General features: G+C 44.3%; 1 protein-coding gene across 2 annotated transcripts in view; it reads right to left on the bottom strand.

Annotated features, from left to right (window-relative positions):
- Nucleotides 1–20,506, bottom strand: part of KANK1 (KN motif and ankyrin repeat domains 1) — a 126,804-nt gene that overhangs the window by 23,183 nt on the left and 83,115 nt on the right. Inside the window, exons 1-2 of one of the 2 annotated variants that reach the window (XM_021531743.3) lie at nt 4,650–4,805; nt 1,059–3,710 (exon numbers count right to left, since the gene is read on the bottom strand). In XM_021531743.3, the coding sequence (XP_021387418.2) occupies nt 1,059–3,710; nt 4,650–4,719 (2,722 nt within the window). In that variant the 5' untranslated portion in view covers nt 4,720–4,805. Of the gene's footprint in view, nt 1–1,058; nt 3,711–4,649; nt 4,806–20,506 lie in introns of those variants that run through there. The other variant, XM_021531744.3, reaches the window with a different exon arrangement.

Here is a 20,506-nt window from a genome sequence, read left to right as displayed (position 1 = left end):
GGACATGCATTTGTACCAGTCTTCACCACCTCCTTAACATCTTGTTACAGTCACTGTATGGCAAGATCAAGAAGAAAGTATCTAACAGTCACCACCAGACATTACATATGGGTTTCCAGGAAGCCACCATTTATAAATTTGATAGTAATGTGGTTGGATTCACCAATATTAAAAAAAAAAATGGCTAAGTTTTAAATTAGACTATCAGATACATTAGAAAAAATGTAAAAGTACTCTACTCCAGGAAATACAAAAATCTGTCAAAATAATTGTCTATATTTTTAAGTTAGTAAATAAAAGGTAAGGAGTGTTTAAATTAAAATTCTTGCCTTTCCTGAGTGTCACCAAAAACTCTAGCACTAGTTATGCCTTTCAAACACAAGGTTTTAACTAGGGATTATGACAAACAGTTCCTGGAACAGAGAAAGTCCAAGATTTGGCTTCTGTGAAGTGCTCTGGAGTTGCCTATTATAAAGCAATCAGCCTGCTGGAATAGGGAAAGCACCCCACAGCTCTCTGTCTGAGCAGCACAAGGAACAAAGGCAATGTGCCTTTGGAAGAAACATTACAAAATGTAGGCAAATGTCTGTGGAAACAAGTCAGTTTGATATCAATACTGTAAGTGACTTTTGGCTCTGTCAAATCTGACACTATTGTTTTTAAAAACATGCATGCCAAGTTTAAAATTCCAAACCCACAGGCACTAACCTCAAATACTCCTGAAGTTGTAATACTAAATCAGCACATTACACAGTGGTTAAACCTTTCAAAATTTTAGACGCCTCTCTTGCATGGTCAGAGCATGGCACCATCATCAACAGGACCTTCAGAGCCTGCTGGACTGTGAGAGGTAAAACTGCCTCTGCTTTTTCAGCTACCAGCAATGACTTGGACAGAATATCCAATGGGCATTCAACAACAATGCCCTGCTCTGTGCTTCTCTGGGGAGGGCTACACAGTGGCTTCCAGACTAATAGAGAGCCTAGCAGGCAGCTGATCTGCAGCCCTGAGAAAGAGCCAAACAATGCACCAGATGCGTGCCTTGACACGGGGCTTACCTGCTGGGGTGCTTCTCTCCATGCACTGCTTCTGAAGGTCCAGGCTACGCAGCTCCTCTGTACTGGCATATTTCATGACAGAGTTGATGGAGGTGAGGGTACTGATGAGCTGTGAATTGAGAGATCCAATCTGGGAGTGGGGCTCCCCAAAGGCTTCTGCCAATTCACTGTAATTTTCAGCAAGCAGCATCTGCTGTTCCTGCAGCAGCTTCTGCACACGTTCAATGTAGTGATCCAAGCCTGTCCTCAGCTCAGATGGAGGCAGAGGGCTCTCTGGCTGACCACTGACTGGGTCGCACACAGACTCTCCCCCAACACCTATGCTCCTGGTGCCAGCTGGGACAACCGGCAACGGAGGGGGTCCACAGGCAATGCTCCTCATTTTCAGACCAACCAGGTAGTTCTCATAAACACTTATCTGTCCAATGCCACAGTCTCTGGTTTTTATTGCAGAAGGCTTTTCAAAGCCAGGGTGGCTAGAGAGCATAGTGCCCACTCCAACTGAACGCACCTTAGCAGACGCGTGTATGTCCTTCACCCGGCCATCCCCTACTGCCACACTCCGCACCTCCACGCCGTCCGTGCTGGTCTGCTTGTCACAGCTGCTCAGAGTGGTGTTAGTCCCACAGTCTGCCAGGCAGGCCACCTCTGTGCTGGTGCACTGGCTCACCATCTCCAAAGCAGTGCTGGTTTGCTGGCTAGCTGTGGAAGGCACAGCCATCACCATTGCCTCTGCCCTGGGTACAGCCTCGGTGGCTGTTTCACGGGAGACGTGTTCCTTGGGCACACAAACCACCACGTCCACTGAGCAGTCCCCGCAGCCCACAGACCTCACTGCTCCAACCACCTGTGCCATCTGGCAAGGACTCAGCACCTCTGATGGCTCCTCTGTGTTGACGCCTGTCTCACGGACGCTCGTCTCTGTGCCCACTGACTTATCACGCAGCTCCATGGAGCTCCCGGTACTCTGATCTTGCACCTCTGCCCTCTCTCTCACCAGCCACCGGCTCATCAGCAGCTCAGGGCCTGCAGCTGCGCTCCGCGTGGCAGGTCTGCAGGAGGTGCCGATGCTGCTGGTCTGTAGATGGTTTCCCACTGACGAATCCGCAACGGCCACGTGGTCTCCCACCATTTGGTCTCTTGTCTGTATGACAGCCTCCACCATCCTACTGACAACATGGGGTTGAGCCATCATGGCTTTATCCACCTTCTTTCTAGACCCAGCTGCCTGCAACTCCTGTTTTAATTTGGTCATTTCCCTGTCATGGGTGGTTTCCTTTAACTGAACCTCTAGTCTATAAATTTTCTCCTTAAGGGCTTCAATGGTCTGCTGCTGAAGCTCTATCTCCTTCTCAATCTCTGTAGACAGTCCAAGCATGGCCTCTGTCACCCCAACTCCACACTCCCTCACTTCTTTCTCTGTTCCCACAGCTACTTCGTTGCATTGCCTTGCAGATCTGTTGTATATAATGACATCGTTCATGTTCTCATCAGCACCCACAGCAACAGATCGGGCTTCTTTTGTCAGACTTTCTCTGTTCACCCTAAGGTTTGCCGGACTTTCATAGTTGCTGTCTTGGATTTTTTTCTCCAGGGCTTGCATCTCAGCAGTCAGCTGCCTGAACTCCTCTATCCTCTGAGAGCTCTGCTCCACACTCTCCATCTCTTCCTCACAATCTATATACAGCTCTCCACCTCTTCTCACCTGAGACATGTGTTCCCACTGCTCTGCATTTCCTGCACTATAGGATCGCTTTCTGAAACCGTATGTCTCATTTTGAGTGGCTTTCCTGTGGTTTTTGAGTTCAGCCATCATGTGCCTCTTCTCCTCCTGCAACACTGAAATTTTGACCTGCAGCACAGGAATAGTCTTGACTTGCTCCTCAAGCTCCTTGAGACGCTTGAGGGCAACTGCCATTTGCTCCCTGATGTGCTGCAGATGCACCGGGCTCACGTTGGTGACTGGTGTGGATATTCCCGAGCTCATGGGGCTGTGACGAATGGAACTGCCCAATGAGGAGCTGAAGCAGGCACCATAGTCGCCGTTCCCCTGATAGCCATTCTGCAGGTGCTGAGATACTTGACTGTACCCACTGGATCCCACAAAAGAGGGGAGGGAGCTTGTGGAGCCCATGCCTCCAAAGCTGGAAAGTCGAGGCCTGCGGACATCTCCAGGCGTGCCCTGCATCATCCTCTCCTGCTCCAGTCGCCTCCGTGTTTCCATGAGGGTTTTTGTTACAAGAAGGTTGTGCCGAGGAGGCTGGGGGGAGGGAGGAGGAAGCTGTTTATTCTCTGGGACAGTTAAGTAGGTAGGAGATACTTCAAAGGAAACTGAGGGTTTGGCAGGAACAGGCAAGTTTACTTGACACCTCGTTGCCAAAGACTGCTTGTTCTCATCACTATTTGATGAAGAGAGAGACTCTGTGGAGGTCCAGCCACCGCACCGGCCACCAGAGTTCTTGGTACCCACCGAGGCTGGTACAGCTTTCCTCCTCTTTCTTATATTTAGCTTCTTAATGGTATTTCCCTTTTGTATATCATCCACGTACTTCAGAAAATCCAAATCTAGCTGGTAGCCATAAGGTGTTTCCACAAAATAGGGGTCTTTCCGTTCTTTTTCATCCTCTCCATTTATAGTAACTTCCTCTTTTTCTGGAAGAGAAGAAACAGAATCAGCATTCAGTAAAAACCACATACTCACACACGAGCATAGAAAGATGGGTGTTCACTGCATGCCTGAGGCTGAAACTGCTGCTGCAGCTCAGCAAACAGACCGACTTTCCGCTGACTGACCCTTAACACTAAATCCTGATTAACTTTTTAAAAGTTAATCAGTGGGAGAAGTGCATACCCACATAAATGTGAACACATACATACACAGAGATAGTGTCTGTTAATGAAGGGGCGCAGCCAGTATCTCAAATCCATCCAACCCTTCCTCAAATCTTTCCAGTATTCCTATGCCTCACCAAGCTTTCACACACGCCATGTTATCATGTAAAGACCATAAGATTACAATGTACCAGAGCAGACCAACTTCTCTAGAGGGTGCATTCAAGCAGGCAATGGGAACTCTGAACCCGCTCCTTATGCAACTGATGCCACTGGACTTTACACAGCTCTGCAGTGCTGTTTCATGGCTCTGGGAAGTGCTGCAACAGCAGCACCACCAACTTGCTCTCACTTCAGCTCCTATTACTTCCACCAGCACCTCTGCCTCTTTCATTTTAAACTCCGTGAAGCTCCCACCACCACAACAGGCAGCAAGATCCCTTCCAGCAGGGTCCCGCACTCCACTGCTCAGGGACAAGCGTTATACAAGAGGCACCCACCTGCCCTCCAGCCACAGGACTCACCTGTTCTTGAAGCAATCTAAGTAAAAAGTTCAATACATCTGCTGGGTTTTTCTCAGGCTGCGTATTTATATGCAGCACTGCCATACAACCTGATCCCCCTGCCTCATATTTGGCAGGACAAAAAATACAAATAAAGGGGAAAAAAAAAAAAAAAAACAACCCAAAGCCAAAAACGGAAAAAAAACTATTGCAAGTTATGCGCCGGAGGAATAATAAAAGCCAGCTTTCCGGTTACCTGACTTAGCCACATGTCTCTGCCCCCACACTGCAAATTTTCCAGCCACGTACGGCTGTCCTAGCTTCATGTGTCACACGCCGGGGCCCGGGCTCCCTCCGGCTCGCTGCGGCTTCGCCCCATAAGGAAGGGCCGCCCGCCGCCCCGCCCGCCGCGCTGCCCCTCCGCCGGCGCGGAGCCGGCGCTGCCGCTGCGAGCGCGTCCTCTCCCGGGAGCACGGGCTGCGGGAACGAGGAGGGGAAAAAGAACCTCTAGACTTACTGCAACTACAGGAAGTGACTTAATGTTCTACTGAAAAGGCTTTCGGCGGGGGGAGGAGGGGGGTGAGCTCCTGTTTTTCCAATCTCCTTGGCATATTTAAGCTTTGCCTGCCAACAGTGTGACTGCTTTCATGGTGACCCATCATGCTTTTGGCTACCGCAGGACATCCTGAGCTATGGCTGGGAGGAGGACGCTGCTCAGAAGAAACTACTACTACTCTTCAGGAAAAGAATAGCATGGAGGCACAGACACAGGCACGCACATGTCAGAGCCACGGCAGCGGGGCCACCAGGTCACTTCAGTACCTCGGTTCTGCAGTGTAGACAGACAGTTCGACAGACAGAAACACCCCCCCACCCCCAGACCACATGTTTCTGCTGAAAGACCAGAGTGTCAGTATGGTGTGGTATTTACTTACAGATACACCCAAAATAGCCATCTGAATACCACTGGAAGCAAAAATACATGCATAGAAAAACACTTCCGACACATGAGGACACACAGCTCAGTGCTGTCCAGTAGGATTGCCTCAATGTCAGGCAGGAGAACAGTCTCCAGGACTCCCCCTGCCACGGAGAGAATGAGAGCATATTCTCTAAATTACTCCTCTTCCTCCCTGAAGTCAGTACTCTATTCCCAGATTCTCATGCTGGCTCCATTCCCTGCAGACAAACAACTCTCCTTTCCACACCCCACAGCTCCACACCCTAGATTGGTCCTGTCTGCACCCTAGGTTTGTGCTTACTCTCTCCTTGACCCTCATTCCCTGTACCCTTTTGGATTCTTTTTGCTTTCTCCTCATGATTTGTATTTCTCAGCCATTTTCTCCCTGTATTTCTTACATCTATTCTGCTTGAACCACCAATTATAGACTAAATTTGGTTATACTCTCACCCCTCAGTCTCAGGTTTGGTTCTAGTCACTTTACCCAGCCCATGTAAATTCACGCTTCATCGGTTTTACCTGTTGTCCTGTTTTCCCCAGGTTTTTTTTACCTATTGTTCCCATTTTCTTTTGCTTGTCTGGGTCCTTGTCTTCCTACCCGGCAACATCTCTGATTTTCCCATCACTACACCAGTGAAGTCAAACAGTTTCTCTAAAATGTCCTTGGGCACAATGCATAAGTGTTGGATGGGGGAAGGAAGAACAGACTCTTCCTCTGTGAAGGGCCTAGGACTCAAGAATTAATGCATCTTTGGCAAAATATTCATAAAACTCTAAAAAGACATGCAAATCTCATGTTCAGTCATGAGAGTCAAACTGGGATCTCTTTATGTATTTTGTTCTTCATGGAATTAAGATTGCTCAACAGAAACCTATAAAAACTAAATAGTAAGAAGGAAACAACTGCACTGGCACTGAATCTCTCACTAAACTTCCTACAACACATGCAGACAGCTCAGTGTCTTCATGATGGAATCTCTCTGGTCCTCAGCTTAAGCTAGCAGCACTGCCAGGACACAGTTTGTTTGTGGTACAAGCACAAGATGTGCCTGGAGCTGAGTGCCTGTTGCTTCTCCTTAAAACAACACAGTGAACATTCCACCCATGCGATCCCAGTATTGTCAGCTGACCCCTGGAGAGCTTCTTGATAAATGAAGAGAAAAGAGGATCAGGCATGCAATCCACTACCACCAACACAACACTGATGCAGCATGCAGGAGCTGTGCCAAGCCTTTGTGCATTTTGTTGTCTCAGAGAAAAGGCCAAAATGGGCGTGCCTGCTAAACATGAAACAAAACAAAATGGATGGCTGTTTTGTAGCAATAAAAATGGTTTTGTTGGTTCCAAAAGGGGAAAAAATCTAATAAAAATGAAATTAATAAACACCTGGTGAAGGTGCAGCCTTTCCAGCCCTTAGGTCGTGGATAAACCACGGATACACTTAGTTCCTAGCTGTAGTGGGTGCATACCAAATGCTACACCAGCAGGTACCCCAGATTAACCTCAGAGGAACCACTGTCCCTTCATGTCCAAAGACCTCAAATGAACTAAAGATTCCTATGCCCACACACATAGAAGTATTGCAGCAAACACCACACAGTACAAACACTCATGTTAGGCTCCTTGTCTCATTTTTTGCCAGTTGATCATGGATACTGATGAAGTTAGAACTATTCCTAACCTGTGCAGTATATCAGGCAAGTATTAATCACATGTGCAGATGCACAAAGACATACACCTTTGTCTGCATAAATGCTGCAGACACTCCTCTTTTCATAGGAAATGAAGGTTGGAAAAGACCTTTAAGATCAAGTCCAAATGCAATGAGACATAAACACATCATGTTTTACAGCCAGTACCAGGGAAGCAGAGCACTCTGAAACATAGAGGCTTCGGTGTGGTACTGTCATTATTAATGCATTTCTCCAGAAGTACACAAAGACTTCATTTCCCTCTCCCTGCCACAGGATAACCATGGGCAGAACACAAGTGGCATTTAAAAAATGTGCTCTTCACCTTCTTTACTCATGGGACTGGCTCTGTCCAAACATTCCAGTCTTGCCAATTTCTATTAAATGATATCCTATCCAGTGCACTAAAACAGAACATCAGTATATTAAAATATGGAGTCAGCTCTACCTGAGTCCACACTAATCATGGCAGCTTTCAGGCCAGGAGAACTGGAAAAAGAATAGAATATTTAGTTTCTGTGCTACAAGACTTCTCAGGAAGACAAAAGCAAGGGAATTGTGGGCACACATTGAGTTTTGGTTCTGCATGCTAGAAAACCTTTATTGTAGAGCTGCCTTGGAAGGTACAAGGAGACCAAAGAGAAGCAACTGAAGATGTCTTTCCAACACTGAAAGTCTGAGGTGCCTTGAAAAATACAAATATCATATGTTGAGCCTGTTCTCCCCATCTGGTTATGATATCTGCTCTAACACATTTTTATCATGGATCTGACTACTACTAAAGTAGCATTTTTCATTGAAACATTGTTATGAATAACAGTCTCCTTCCAGAGTTATGACGTAAGACAATTCATAAAGAAAGTTGCAAAGAAAAAAATGCAGAAGCAATAGTTGGCATAAATGGAGTCAATCTGTATTTTTGTATGCTCAACTTCAATTTGAAAGCTTATCAGGGGCAGGAAAAGGAATTAAAGAAAAGTTCTGACTTTCTGATTCCTTACTAAAACAGAGAATAAATTGGTGAATTTCCCCCTTTCCCTCCCACCTCCAAAATACTACTTTCATTCATTTCTTTTTCTTCAATTAACTATATATAAATATCAGTCTCGCCTTCTGAAAAGATCGAAAACTCATGAGGCCAAGCACATTTAAAAAAAAAAAGCAAAACTGAATATTTGACCATTTTTCTTTCATTCTCCTATTTAAGTGTTGGGATTTGAATATAAGTTAAACAAAACAACCACAATAAAATCTCTTGGAAAATAGACCTTAACCTTTCACATTCATTTTATCAGTTTTCTCTTGGCTAGGAATATACAGGAGATGCCATGAAACTACTTGCTCCCCAGCGATTCAGTCTAGGTCTCTATTGTTTTCAAAAGGGCTGGTGGGGAAAAGTCCAAAAACTGAAGTTGACATAAAAGATTTTATTTTAATTCAAGAACCTAGAAAGAAATGAACTTACAGCAATAGCAAGTAATTTCTGTACTTTTCCAGACACAGCAGGAGCATCAAGTGTTTTATTTTTCTCTTTGCAGTTAAAGAATAAAGTGGCAACGTGAAGCACACCACAGGTGTAGAGTACACACTGCCCCAGCTGGCTGGTCATCTTCTGCAAGGAGGAAAGGCATGACAGCACAGCAGTCAAGCCAGCAAGCTGCTCATGACCATAGCCTGGTGCTGGCCTCAGCCACCCTTCCTGCAGCGCCAGGCTGTGCTGCTGGGATGGCCCAGCTCTGCTTGTACAACAACACTGCACAACTGCACAATTGCCCAGAATGCTACACTGTACTGTGGATGTGGCTGATAACACCTTCATCTCTTTTTCTGACACGGAAAACCAGCCAATAAATACTGCCTTGTAAGGAAGGTAATCTGTTTTGCTCATACTCAGCTACAGTCATGCTCCGAGCAAATGTGATTTAACTCCTGATGTACCTGATACTGTTGGGCATAGGGTAGTACAGTCCAAACCAGAACTCCCCAATCACAACAGACCCTGCTACCAAACCCACACTTACAGGGATGGAGGGTTCTCCTGTTAGAGAGAAGCACATTTTACCAAACCAATAAATCTTTAGTGTAAAATGTTTGCTGCAAATTTAATCTGAAAAAAATAAGAAGCAGAAAACTAGGAAAAAACTTATATGTGGGTTTTAGATTACTTTTCAAAATTTATGTGTCAATACCCCAGCTGGAGAGCTGACTTTTAAATCTGACATCTAAATATTCAGTGCTTAGGGTGTGGGTTGTCATCAGAAAATGGGGAATAGCAACTTCCCTGGTAATAACAGAGAAGGCATGAAGCTACAGAACTGTATAGTAAATAGGGTTTTATTTCACGTTGTAGATGCTTCAGCTCAGGTATTTGCAGTGGTTAAGTCACAGAGATGTGAATTAAGGACAGTACCTTAAGTCAATGAACAAAAGCAGCATCAGTTGAAGAGAAGTGGTTAAGCTGGCTGCTGTGTTTTGCTTGCTCTTGATCACAAACACCAGGGCACTGGGCTAAGATGCCCCATTTACCATGCAACATTGGTAAAAGAAGGAATTTAAAGAATTGATCTGCTCTTTTAATATCATGGTGTTTCTAGAAATAGGGTAAGTACAGCAATAAGAAAAAAAAACAATCACAGCCACAATACAAATAGCATTAAAAGCATCACTACATGCCCTCATAGAAAGTGCCTCTCCAGCTTTCTTGCAGGCCGTGCCGTATGTCCTAAGAATGTTGCTGGAAGGTCTCCCTGAAGGCTTTGCTTCACCAGGCTGAACAACTCACACTGTCTCAGCTTGTCTTCATAGGAGAGATGCTCCAGCCCTCTGATCATCTTAATGACCCTACTCTGAACTCCAGGAGGTCCACATCCCTCTTATGCTGGGGGATCCAGACTTGGATACAGTATTCCAGATGGGGTCTCACAAGAGTGGAGAAATGGTGGAGAAACACCTCCATTGACCTGTTGGTCACACTTCTATGGATGCAGCCTAAAATGCAGTTGGCTTTCTGGGCTGCAAATACATATTGCTGGGTTATTTAAAGCTTCTTGCCAAACAACATCCTTTCCTTCAAACAAGTCCTTCTCCCCCAGGCCGCTCTCAGTCCATTCTCTGCTCAGCCTGTATTTGTGCTCAGGATTGCCCTGATCCAGAGCATTACACTTGGCCTTGTTGTACTTGAGGACAGAGGCCCACCTGTCAGTCCTTCTGGACGGCATCCCTGCTCCCTGGAGTGTTGACCACACCATGTGGCATGGAATCCCTGGCAAATGTGCTGAGGGTACTACCACTGATCATGTCACCAACAAAGACATTAAACAGCACCAGGCCCAATACTGACCCTGGCAGGGGGTGTCACTGATCACTGATTTGGATATTGAGTTGTTGAGCCCTACTCTTTGAGCGCAGACATCCAGTCTATTCTTTCTACATCCATCAGATCCATGCGTCTCTGGTTTAGAGACAAGGATGTCATGTGAGACAGTGTCAAATACTTTGCACAAGTCCAGGCAGATGATACTGGATCTCTAATCTTCCCTCATCCCACCATCCACTGTAACCCCACCATGGAAGGCCCACACATTTGACAGGCATGGTGTGCCCCCAGTGAAGCCAAATTGGCTGTCAGCAACCACCTCATTCTTCATGTACATCATTTTCAGGAGGATCTCCTCCATGATCTCACCTGGCACTGAAGTGAGACTGACTGGCCAGCTCTTGCTTTGGTGCTGGTTATCAGATGGGTGCACTAGTCTGGATGTCCCACCGTCACCTCCTCCTCAGGGTTCAATTCCTCAACCACCAAACTATTTACTAACCTTGTAGAGGTTAAGAAGACACTCTAGCTTTTATTCTTCTCCTTGGCACATGTTTGCCAGTTATGACAGAGCATTTTGCACTTTGGTATCACAAATAGAAAATATTCAGAATGCTTACCAGACAGCTAATCAAAGGAGCATATATGTAGTGAATAGTCCTTTTGGTGTTAGAATGGGGTCTTTCAAGGTCACATTACCCATTTTTACACCATTAAGTGTTTTCTTTTACATGGTACAAAAAGACTTACCTACAGAATTTATATCTGAACATCATATACCCACAGCCAAAAGTTATTTCTGTGAGCTGAAAGCAAAAACCACCTTCCAAAAACACACCTTTTAACCCTCTCTAGACTTTTAATGTCTCCAAGTTTTACTTCTAGAATCTGTACTTGCAACTCAAACAGAAGTTTATTTAAACTAGAAAATACATACTAGAACAAAGTTGTGCAAATTAATTAATCTTAAATAAAGAGATAACATTTTTGAGGAGAAATATGTTCCCGAGGAAGTAAAAAGCACAATCATCTTAAGAGTGACTGCAAAATGCCCCCCTATCAAAATTCAAAAATCTGCTTTATATTATTGACAACATCTTTATTTGAGGCTGATAATAAATCTTATTTTTAACATACTTGGAATAACTCAATATTTGGCAGTTTTGTGCTGGCACATCTTGTGTGTGCACCACCTCAAGCCATTAACCACAAAAACTAAGAGGCTAGGCTGTTCTGTCTCCATCCCAGTTTCTGACTCAGAGGTCCCAGGGGCAGTGAGTGGCAGGAAGCAGGGCATGGGTGGGAAGGGATACAGTCATTAGCTAAGTGCCCCACCACCAGCAAGGAAGAGCAGAGCAGAAACCATGGTGGTGATTGCTCTTGTTTCCAACAGCACTGCCACCTCTGGACAGAAACAACTGATAATAGTGGCTACTTTGGCAAATTGCTGTCACAAGTCCACCTGTGGCTTTAAGCATGACCAGCAGGTCCACTGTCAGACAAGTCAGAAACAGCCTTAGTTGCATTTCACTGATGTGCTTCCCACATCATCCTCCACCAATGCCCCATTAATGCCCATGTCAAGCAATGGAACTGAGAAATAAACACTGAAAGGAAATTATGAACACGAGGTTGACTCCCAGTGTTGGTGAAGCACCTTGCTGTCCTCTGCGACACAGAAGAAACCCCACAGCTCTCCTACCTCCTTTGCCAATCCTTGAAAACATGGCACACCTGCCCCACTCTTCCAGCACTACATCATCCGTTGTTGCTTCATTATCACAATAAAAGTGACAAAGGAAAAAAAAAAAATACAAATTCCAGGCAGGAATCCACATAGTAGGATAGGCTTCACAATACTGAAGTAAAAGGCTGGTAAGACAAAAGAGGAGCAAACTCCTAAATTCTTCTCTTTCTTTCTTTCTTACTTACTTATCCAAATCATCTCCCCAAAGAAGTCATGGATGCAAGCAAGGGAGTTTGCTTGAAAACATCTTTTAACACAAAGGTGCATCAGTTGTACCTGCTGAAGCACAAGCAAAGAAGGCTGTATTCATTTTCTATCCAAGAGCAACTGAATCACAAAACCAAAATATTTAGATTTATGATGTCATTACCCTTCTGTGCTGGTAAATCTCTGAAGAGGTGAGAAGTGGAGAACAGATACATAGGGCTATTGTAACATGAATAACCTGGGATATAAACCTGCTGTGGAGTATTAAAATGGATTTACAGTTTCAGTTTTGTCTTACAGCTGTGCACAGAGTGGAAAAAATTGAATAATTGTCTTCTGCAAGAGTGGTTCAACAAATATTTGTTTTTATGAGTCCTGGAAGGACATTATTTTGTCACATGCTTGCCTCCATAAGAAATATGGTTTATGCTGCATAATCAGTATGATATTTCAAATACTGGGAATTGTTCCCGCCCCCCCTTCTTTATACTAGTCTAGTACTGATTCCTTCTATGAGATGTGTATTGCTTTCCCAACTTCAAAAGCCTAAGTGATTTGCATTTGCCAAAAAAATTGAAAGCTTTTCCTCTTCATCTAAAATAGTTCAGAACAACAAACTGATTTTCTGAAAAAAGTTGTAAACTAACTAAAACCAATGGTTTATAATTGAAAGCCTATGAAAAATACTCAAAATTACCAGCTTTGAGGGCAACAGCTGCCTTTCTGCTTTTGAAGTGATACTTTGCAGCAAATAGGTGCACAGCCCCACTCCCTTCTCTAGAGCTTTCACAACACTGATCTTCCATGAGAAAACCTGGGTTTGTTGAAGGAAACAAACTACTGTGTAGACAAGGAGGAAAACAAAGAGGCTACCAGAGGTGCCTCAATCCCCAAGTACAAATTCCCTTCAGATGGCAGCACTTGTGAGACAACACGACTAACCCAGCACCATCAAAAACATGAAAAAAACCCTCTACCCATCCCAACTTAATATCCTGTCAGAACATCAAGGGCTGGTTTTGGCAGAGCCAGCCCCTCACCCAGGCCCATTTGAGGGTCTCACTCACCGATCCATGAGAAGCAAACCCCTGGATGTTACCATGTTCGGTTTTTCAGCAAATTAAGGCTGAAGCACACTTTCCTTTGCCTTAAAGGGACTGCACAGTCCTGACACATCAGCAGGCAGGGAGCCCAGTGGTTGCTACACAGCATTTATTTATATTCATTTGGAATTTCCTGAGACAGTCCCAGCCCGGCAGCCAGCCCAGCGCCAGCGCCAGCAGTCTCCTTCACAGCACTTCACATGCTGTGCAATGCCTCTGGTTCCTCAAGGGTTAAAATACATTAACTCGGTTACAGGACAAAAGGAATTGTACAAAGTGACACACTAAAATGATGTTGGGTTTCTGGGTGGGTTTTTTTTTTGTTTTTGGTTGTGTTTGTTTGTTTGTTGACTTTTTTTTTTTTTATTTTTTTTTTTTCTGAAGAAGAAGACAGATGTAATTCCCAAAAGGGAATTTTCAGTTCAGGTCACTTCTCTTCCACCCTGTGCTCTCCCTTCCTCCCCAAGCCTTTCACCCCCACCCACCTCTCATTTCTCACTCCCACATGTGGACTGAGAGCACAGAAAGGTTCATTGATACAATTTGGGTAGAACAATTACCCCTGTTGTAACCACCACTGCTTGCAATTTTGTCTGTGTTACATTCAATCTTGTTTTATTTATGCTTCTCATATGCAGGTTATAATTTGAGGGATAAAAATAAAACTTTTAGTATATGTTTTCTTTTTTTTTCTGAAACACACCCAAAATATACAAGATATCCCTTATGTTAGTAAAAGCACTTTGAAAACAATGCACAACTTTTCCATATTCAATTTTCTTGTTTCCATGTAACACCAAGTATTAACTCAAGTAAGGATAACTGGGATTCTAGATGCAAGAAGACCCATTTCTCAGCCTCATAAAAATATCCTCAAAGCCCTCAGCTCCATCTCTCTTCACCTCTACTTACAACAGTTGCTTTTAAAAGACAGACTCATTTAACAAGGGCAAAGGTCCTAAAACTTCACAGGACTAAAGGAAAATAACTTTATTTTAGTGTTTTACATACAGATTCTCAAGAACAGTTAAAAAAAGTGTGTGTGTGGGGGGGAGGGGGTGGAACATGAATTCTCAAAACAATTTCCAAGTTCATTGCAAACTGGAAGAGCTGTGCTTCAGACAGAAGTAGGATCTTTTGCTGAATTGGCAGGAGCAAGGTCCAAGTTCTCCACAATACCTTCAGCTAAAATTGCAGACTTAAAATAAAAGTGTTTCCTGAATGTCTTGATGGATTCAGTGGCATTTAATATGAAGCAAAGTAATATACAATACTTCCAGGCATCAGCTTTCGGACTCTAAAGTAGGTTCGGTTCTCTAGGTAATTTTAAATTATTTCCTTGAATTACAAGTCATTGATGTATTCAATGTATAAACCATATATAAACCATGAGCTCACAAAATAAGTCTGAAGAACCCAGTTTGTTTCATCTATGGAACACAAAGGTATTAAATTTTAAATGAATTTGGTTTGGTCTGTGCTCTAACAACCCCATGAAAGACAAAAAGCAGCTCTCCACAAAATATTATTTGGGAACAGTTCCTAACCATGGTTTGAAGCTTCTGCTAGAAGACAGAAAACCCCTAGGGCAGCTGACACTCAACCCATGTTTTCAATTCAGGAAAAAAAGCAAAATTTCAGCCCTTGAAAACACTGCCTGGCCTGCAGCCACCACTTTGTGCTTGCTGCTGTTTAAGCCCTATCTTTCAACCAGCCAGGTGAGAATAAGCAGTGCAAAGCAGGACTGTGTGTTAGTGGTGGGCATCTCTAGCTCCATCAGCAGGGAAAACCACTATAACAGCCATGTAGTCTTCTACTCTGAAAGCAAACGTGACACTTAGAATACAGAAGCAAAGAGAAGAGAATGGCCAGAACATTCTTCTCAAGAGTTTGGATTCTGCTCCAAGAGAAAAAAAAAACCTTAACATTATATGGTTTAGTTTTTCTAAAAAAAGACAGCATGATATCCTGTTTAGAGAAGAACAGATTTAGCAGCTGTCTACACATATTCCATCTGTTTATCATAACTCCGTGGTTTTGAGGGCTCGACATTTGAACAGGCACTTCATCAAGTCATGCACCTTGAGTGGACTGTCTTCAAAACTCTATTAACTCAGCAGGCTGAAAAAGGCCTCAGGAGTGCATATAATAACCTATAGTGTGTATGGTATAGTATGGAGGCACATGTCTGGGTTAGCTCCAGTAAAACCTAAAGGCAAAGAGCATATACATATTTATTTTCTTGGTTTTTGTGACCCTTAAAATGTCAAATAAACTCATTCAGCTACTGCTTGCAGTAGAAACAAAACTGAGGTCAGAGCACAGCTCCCCAGTGACCAAAAAGCCTGACTTGGTCTGAAGCAGAGGGAATGTAAGGTTTGGTGCATGGGCAGCCATCCAGCTGATAAATTCTTATCTAAAAAGCAGGTTATTTCACACCCCTTTTGAAAACAAAAGGCAGAGAAAGCACAATGGATCTGTGAAAGGCGATGGATGAAACACAGCTCTTTAAAACACATGCCTCCAACAGACCATTTCCTCAGCAATGGTGTGGCTCTGCTTGGAAAGAATGAAATAATCTTCCTGATTACAGAGATACAGTTCAGGGGAGCACGGAGCTTGGCCATACCCACTATTGTCAGGTTTATGTTCCCATCCCCAAAAACAGCTGCTGCATTTTGATGCAGATTGGATATGGGGTCTTCTAGATTTAAATTTGTGAGAGAGTGGGCGCATGCTATTTTGGTTTTTTTTTCTTTTCTTTACAGCCTTCCAGAATTTGGCAGCTGGTTTCCACAGAATGATTTAAAACCTGCTAGCCATTGAGGTCAGACATGAAATTGATCTGCCCAGCCATCTCCTCTCTAGCAGATGCCTCTGGAAGGATACAAGAAGCAAGCAAACACACTTCTTCCCTTGGTGTACAGAAACCTGCAACTCAGAGACTTCCCAAGCTGACGTGGTCCAGGATGTGTTTTAAGTCACAGTGTCAAATATGTGTTTTCAGGTGCAACTGGTAAATACCCCCATATTAATTGTTAATTGTTCATCAAATTTGGCATCACACAGAATGAGCTTCAACTTCTTGGTATTTTGTGTGTCCTGGGGTAAGTAACTCAGGTAAGTAATGTGATTGCTTGGGAAAGCTTATGCTGAGAAGCTTTGTTGTGGGAGCAAGTGGACAATTCAAGCCTTCATATCTGGTAATTTTTTTTTCCTTAGAAGCATAGAATCACAGAAATTTTTAGGTTGGAAAAGACCTTTAAGATCATAAACTATTAACTCAAAACTTCCATGTCCACCACTAGAACACTGGTCTGTTCCCAAGCACTGCATGTACAACACACCTTTAAAACATCTTCAGGGACGGTGTTTCAACCACTTCCCTGAGAAGCCTGTTCCAAGCTTGGCAACCGTTTTGGTGAAGAAATTTTTCCTATGCAACCTTTCCTGAGGCTTGAGGCTCTCATCCTGTCACTTGTTCCCTGGGAGAAGAGGCTGACTCCCACTTGGTTACACGCTCCTTTCCAGCAGTTGTAGAGAGTGATAAGGTCCCCCTGAGCCTCCTTTTCTCCAGGCTAAACAACCACAGCTCTCTCTTTAACAACTTGTGTTCCAGACCCTTCTCCAGCTCCATTGCCCTTCCCTGGTCTCCCTCCAGCACCACAAGGTCCTTCTTGGAGTGAGGGGCCCAGAACTGAACACAGGATTTGAGGTGCAGCCTCGCCAGTGCTGAGTAAAGAGGAGCAATCCCTGCCCTGCTCCTGCTGGCCACACTCTTGCTGGTACAGGTCAGGTGCCATTGTCCCTCTTGGCCACCTGGGCACTGCTTGTTCACGTTCAGTTGCACCTGAAAACACATATTTGACACTGTGACCTAAAACACACCTAGACCACCCCAGCTTGGGAAGTCTCTGAGTTGCAGGTTTCTGTACACCAAGGGAAGAAGTGTGTTCGCTTGCTTCTTATGTCCTTCCAAGGGCATCTGCTAGAGAGGAGATGGCTGGGCAGATCGGCTTCATGTCTGACCTCAGTCACCAGCACCCCCAGGGCCTTTTCCTGTGGGCAGCTCTGCAGCCACTCTGCCCCAGCCTGTGGCACTGCCTGGGGCTGCTGTGACCCAGGGGCAGGACCAGCACTGGCCTTGTTGTACCTCACACCACTGGCCTTGGCCATGATCCAGCCTGTGCAGATCCCTCTGCAGAGCCTTCCTGCCCTCCCGCAGATCAACAATCCTGCTGGAGTTGGTGCTGTCTCTAAACTGCGTGACAGTGCCCTTGATATGCCCTCATCCATATAATCCATGAAGACCTTAACAGAACTGGTCCCAGTACTGAGCCCTAGAGAGCACCGGCCACAAGCTGGCTGTAACTCCATCCATTAGGATCCTCCAAATTGAGTCCTGGTCATCCAGATGTTTTTTTACCCAGTGAGCAGTGGGTAAAGACACTGAGCCATGAGCAGCCTCTTTCTCCAGGGGAATTTTGTGAGAAACAGTGTCAAAAGCCATACTTAGTCGAGGCAGAAACATCCACAACCTTTCCCTCATCCACTAAGCAAGTCACCTTGACAGAGAAGATCAGGTCAGTTTACCAGGACCTGCCTAATGGGATCCATGGGCAAGAATACGTGTCCTGTTAATGTGCCATGTGACTGATAAACTGATAAACAGTGCATGCAGTACATCACACAGTAGCAGGATTGACAATGGACAGTAAAGATGGACTGGATGGGGAGATGTGACACACAGTTTCACAGAGAGATGTCTCTCCTGCTGCTGTGCTGGTGACTTGTCCTGTGGGCTGAGATTGTGTGGCTGAGCCACATTTATGTTTGCAGAGTTGTAGTCTTACAGCTCTTCTCTGTAAAGGGTCAGATAAGTAATTTTCTCAAAATTGTCAACATTGCCTTTTCCACAGCACAGAAAATGGGTTGTGAGGAAGCAGAGGCAGAGGAAGGTTATGTATCAGTCTACACTCTTCAGGGTACAGACTTGAAGAAATTCCTTTGCATCCCTGGGGAGACCTGGGTTGAAACCAAGCACTGGAAAAAGGCACTGAGTATTAGGGAGCAAAAAGGGAAGGACAAGCATCCTGGATGGCAGACTCTCTGAGAGAGAGGAAAGGGACAGGACTTTAACTAATGATGATGACGGAGAATGGTGAAAGTCTAAAGGGTGATGCAGTGGATGCACAGCCATGTAAGCACACTTGGGTCTTGACAATCTTAAAAACTATATAGCAGCCATCGGTCTCCACATACAAAAAACAGACAAGAGGAGCAAAAGAAAAGAAAATTATTCTAGACAGGAATACCTTTTTTAGGTTTATAACTTACAATAACGGAAAAAGATATCTAAAATTAAAGAATCACAGTTCTGCTGGAGGGAGGGGAGAAGAAGGAAGGGGGAGAAAGGACTTAGCCATGGACTTACTGAAGTAAAAAACTCCTGGTGATATTTGTAAGTCCTTGAAACCTGACTGCCCTGATCTTGCCTATATGCTTGTATCATATACAAATATTAGTCCACTTTATTCAACCATGGCCATGTGCCTCACTTTATTTTCTTGCAATGCACTGGATTTTTGAAAGCTGCACGTTTTAGATTTATGAAGCAGTGTATATGAAGTGTCAAAATTGACCCATTTGCTAGTATTAGACCTGAAATTCCAGCAACAGCATCAGAGTTGTGCAAGTGTTTCCTTATCTATTACTTGCTTTGCAAACCATATGACAGTGCTCCAGGCAAAGAGGTTGGTTGTGTGAGGCAAGGGTAGGGAAGGGGCTAGGAGTACACCAGCATGCCCTTCAGCAGTAAGAGACTACTCCAGACAAGGGATGTCTGGTTTATATAGGGAGTGCAGTCTGCTCCCAATTATCAGGTAATTTGATCCTCATCCTAATCTGACCAAACCTTCAAACCCAGATCTTAAAAAATCTGTGTCCCCTGTTTTTCCCCCTGCCCCCCTCAACTTTCAAACAAATACAGAAGGGCAAAAATATCACAGACAGGCCCTTATATGTTGAAGGAAATCAACATACTGTTATAAAGGAAAAAGACACAGGAATACATTAATTTTAAAAAGAGGAAACAGTCACATAAAACATTAATTACAGTTCAAGATAACAAGGGAGGAGACCTCGGGCAAAATAAAGGGATGGACTGTGAGAAGGGGTAAGGGTCATATTACCTACTTATACAGGTAAGAAGATCTTGCAAAGGTAGGGAAGGACAGACAGAAATCATGAAAGAGTATGACTAGATGGCACACTCACCTACCTCTCCAAGCGTCTGAGCATTTAGTTTTGTCAAAGTCTGTGAAGAATCAGAAGAAAATTCTCAAGAGACTGAGAATATGCTCTGAATAGTTTTAGAAAGATAGAGAGCAGGAGAGCCCTTTTTGGATGTGGTTACCTGCCCCCCAGACACCCCAACCTATATCCCACAGCAGAGGCCAACCACTGCTGTCCCAAAGCTCAGAGCTGGTTATACTGGGACATCCTGGCAGGAACATTTCTCTGCTACCAAGGGGAGTCATATTACCAGGGGAAGGAAATGGAGATACAGCAGCAATGCCAACGTGGGAAGTCAGCCCCTAAAAGTGCTCTGAAAACATGATACAGGAAGGGCTGCCCTTCTGTCATGTCTAATACAAAGCTTACAAATGGCTCAAAAGATGGGGAGGAGAGAGGTGGCCACTACAAGAAGGTTCTCAAGGACTTCTGCTCCAGTAGTAACCCTTTTGTAAGGAACATGCCTAAATGCAAGCACTCATGTGCTTACAAACAGAAAGACAAGCAACTACCATCAGGTTATTTCCATCCAAGTAATTTTTCTGAGGGACCATATATTTTAAAAAGGAACAAAATATCTTCCCTTCCCACAGGGAAGAGATTTATATACATTATTCATTAACTGCTTTCTGCAGAAGAATCTGGGAAGTGAGGAATACTGTAGAATAGTTTGGGGAAAAAATTACTGAGTTGTGTGTAAGTGGGGAAAAGCAGATAATGAAGAGAGAGTAATTTTTCAGGTCTGGAAAAAGTTTATTCTTGGTGTTTTTCCTGTGACATGTGCCTGTCCTGTT

Source organism: Lonchura striata, chromosome Z, assembly GCF_046129695.1.
Source record: "Lonchura striata isolate bLonStr1 chromosome Z, bLonStr1.mat, whole genome shotgun sequence".
NCBI lineage: Eukaryota > Metazoa > Chordata > Aves > Passeriformes > Estrildidae > Lonchura > Lonchura striata.
The sequence above is the reverse complement of the archived record's forward strand: the minus strand, read 5'-3'. Positions and strand labels throughout refer to the sequence as shown.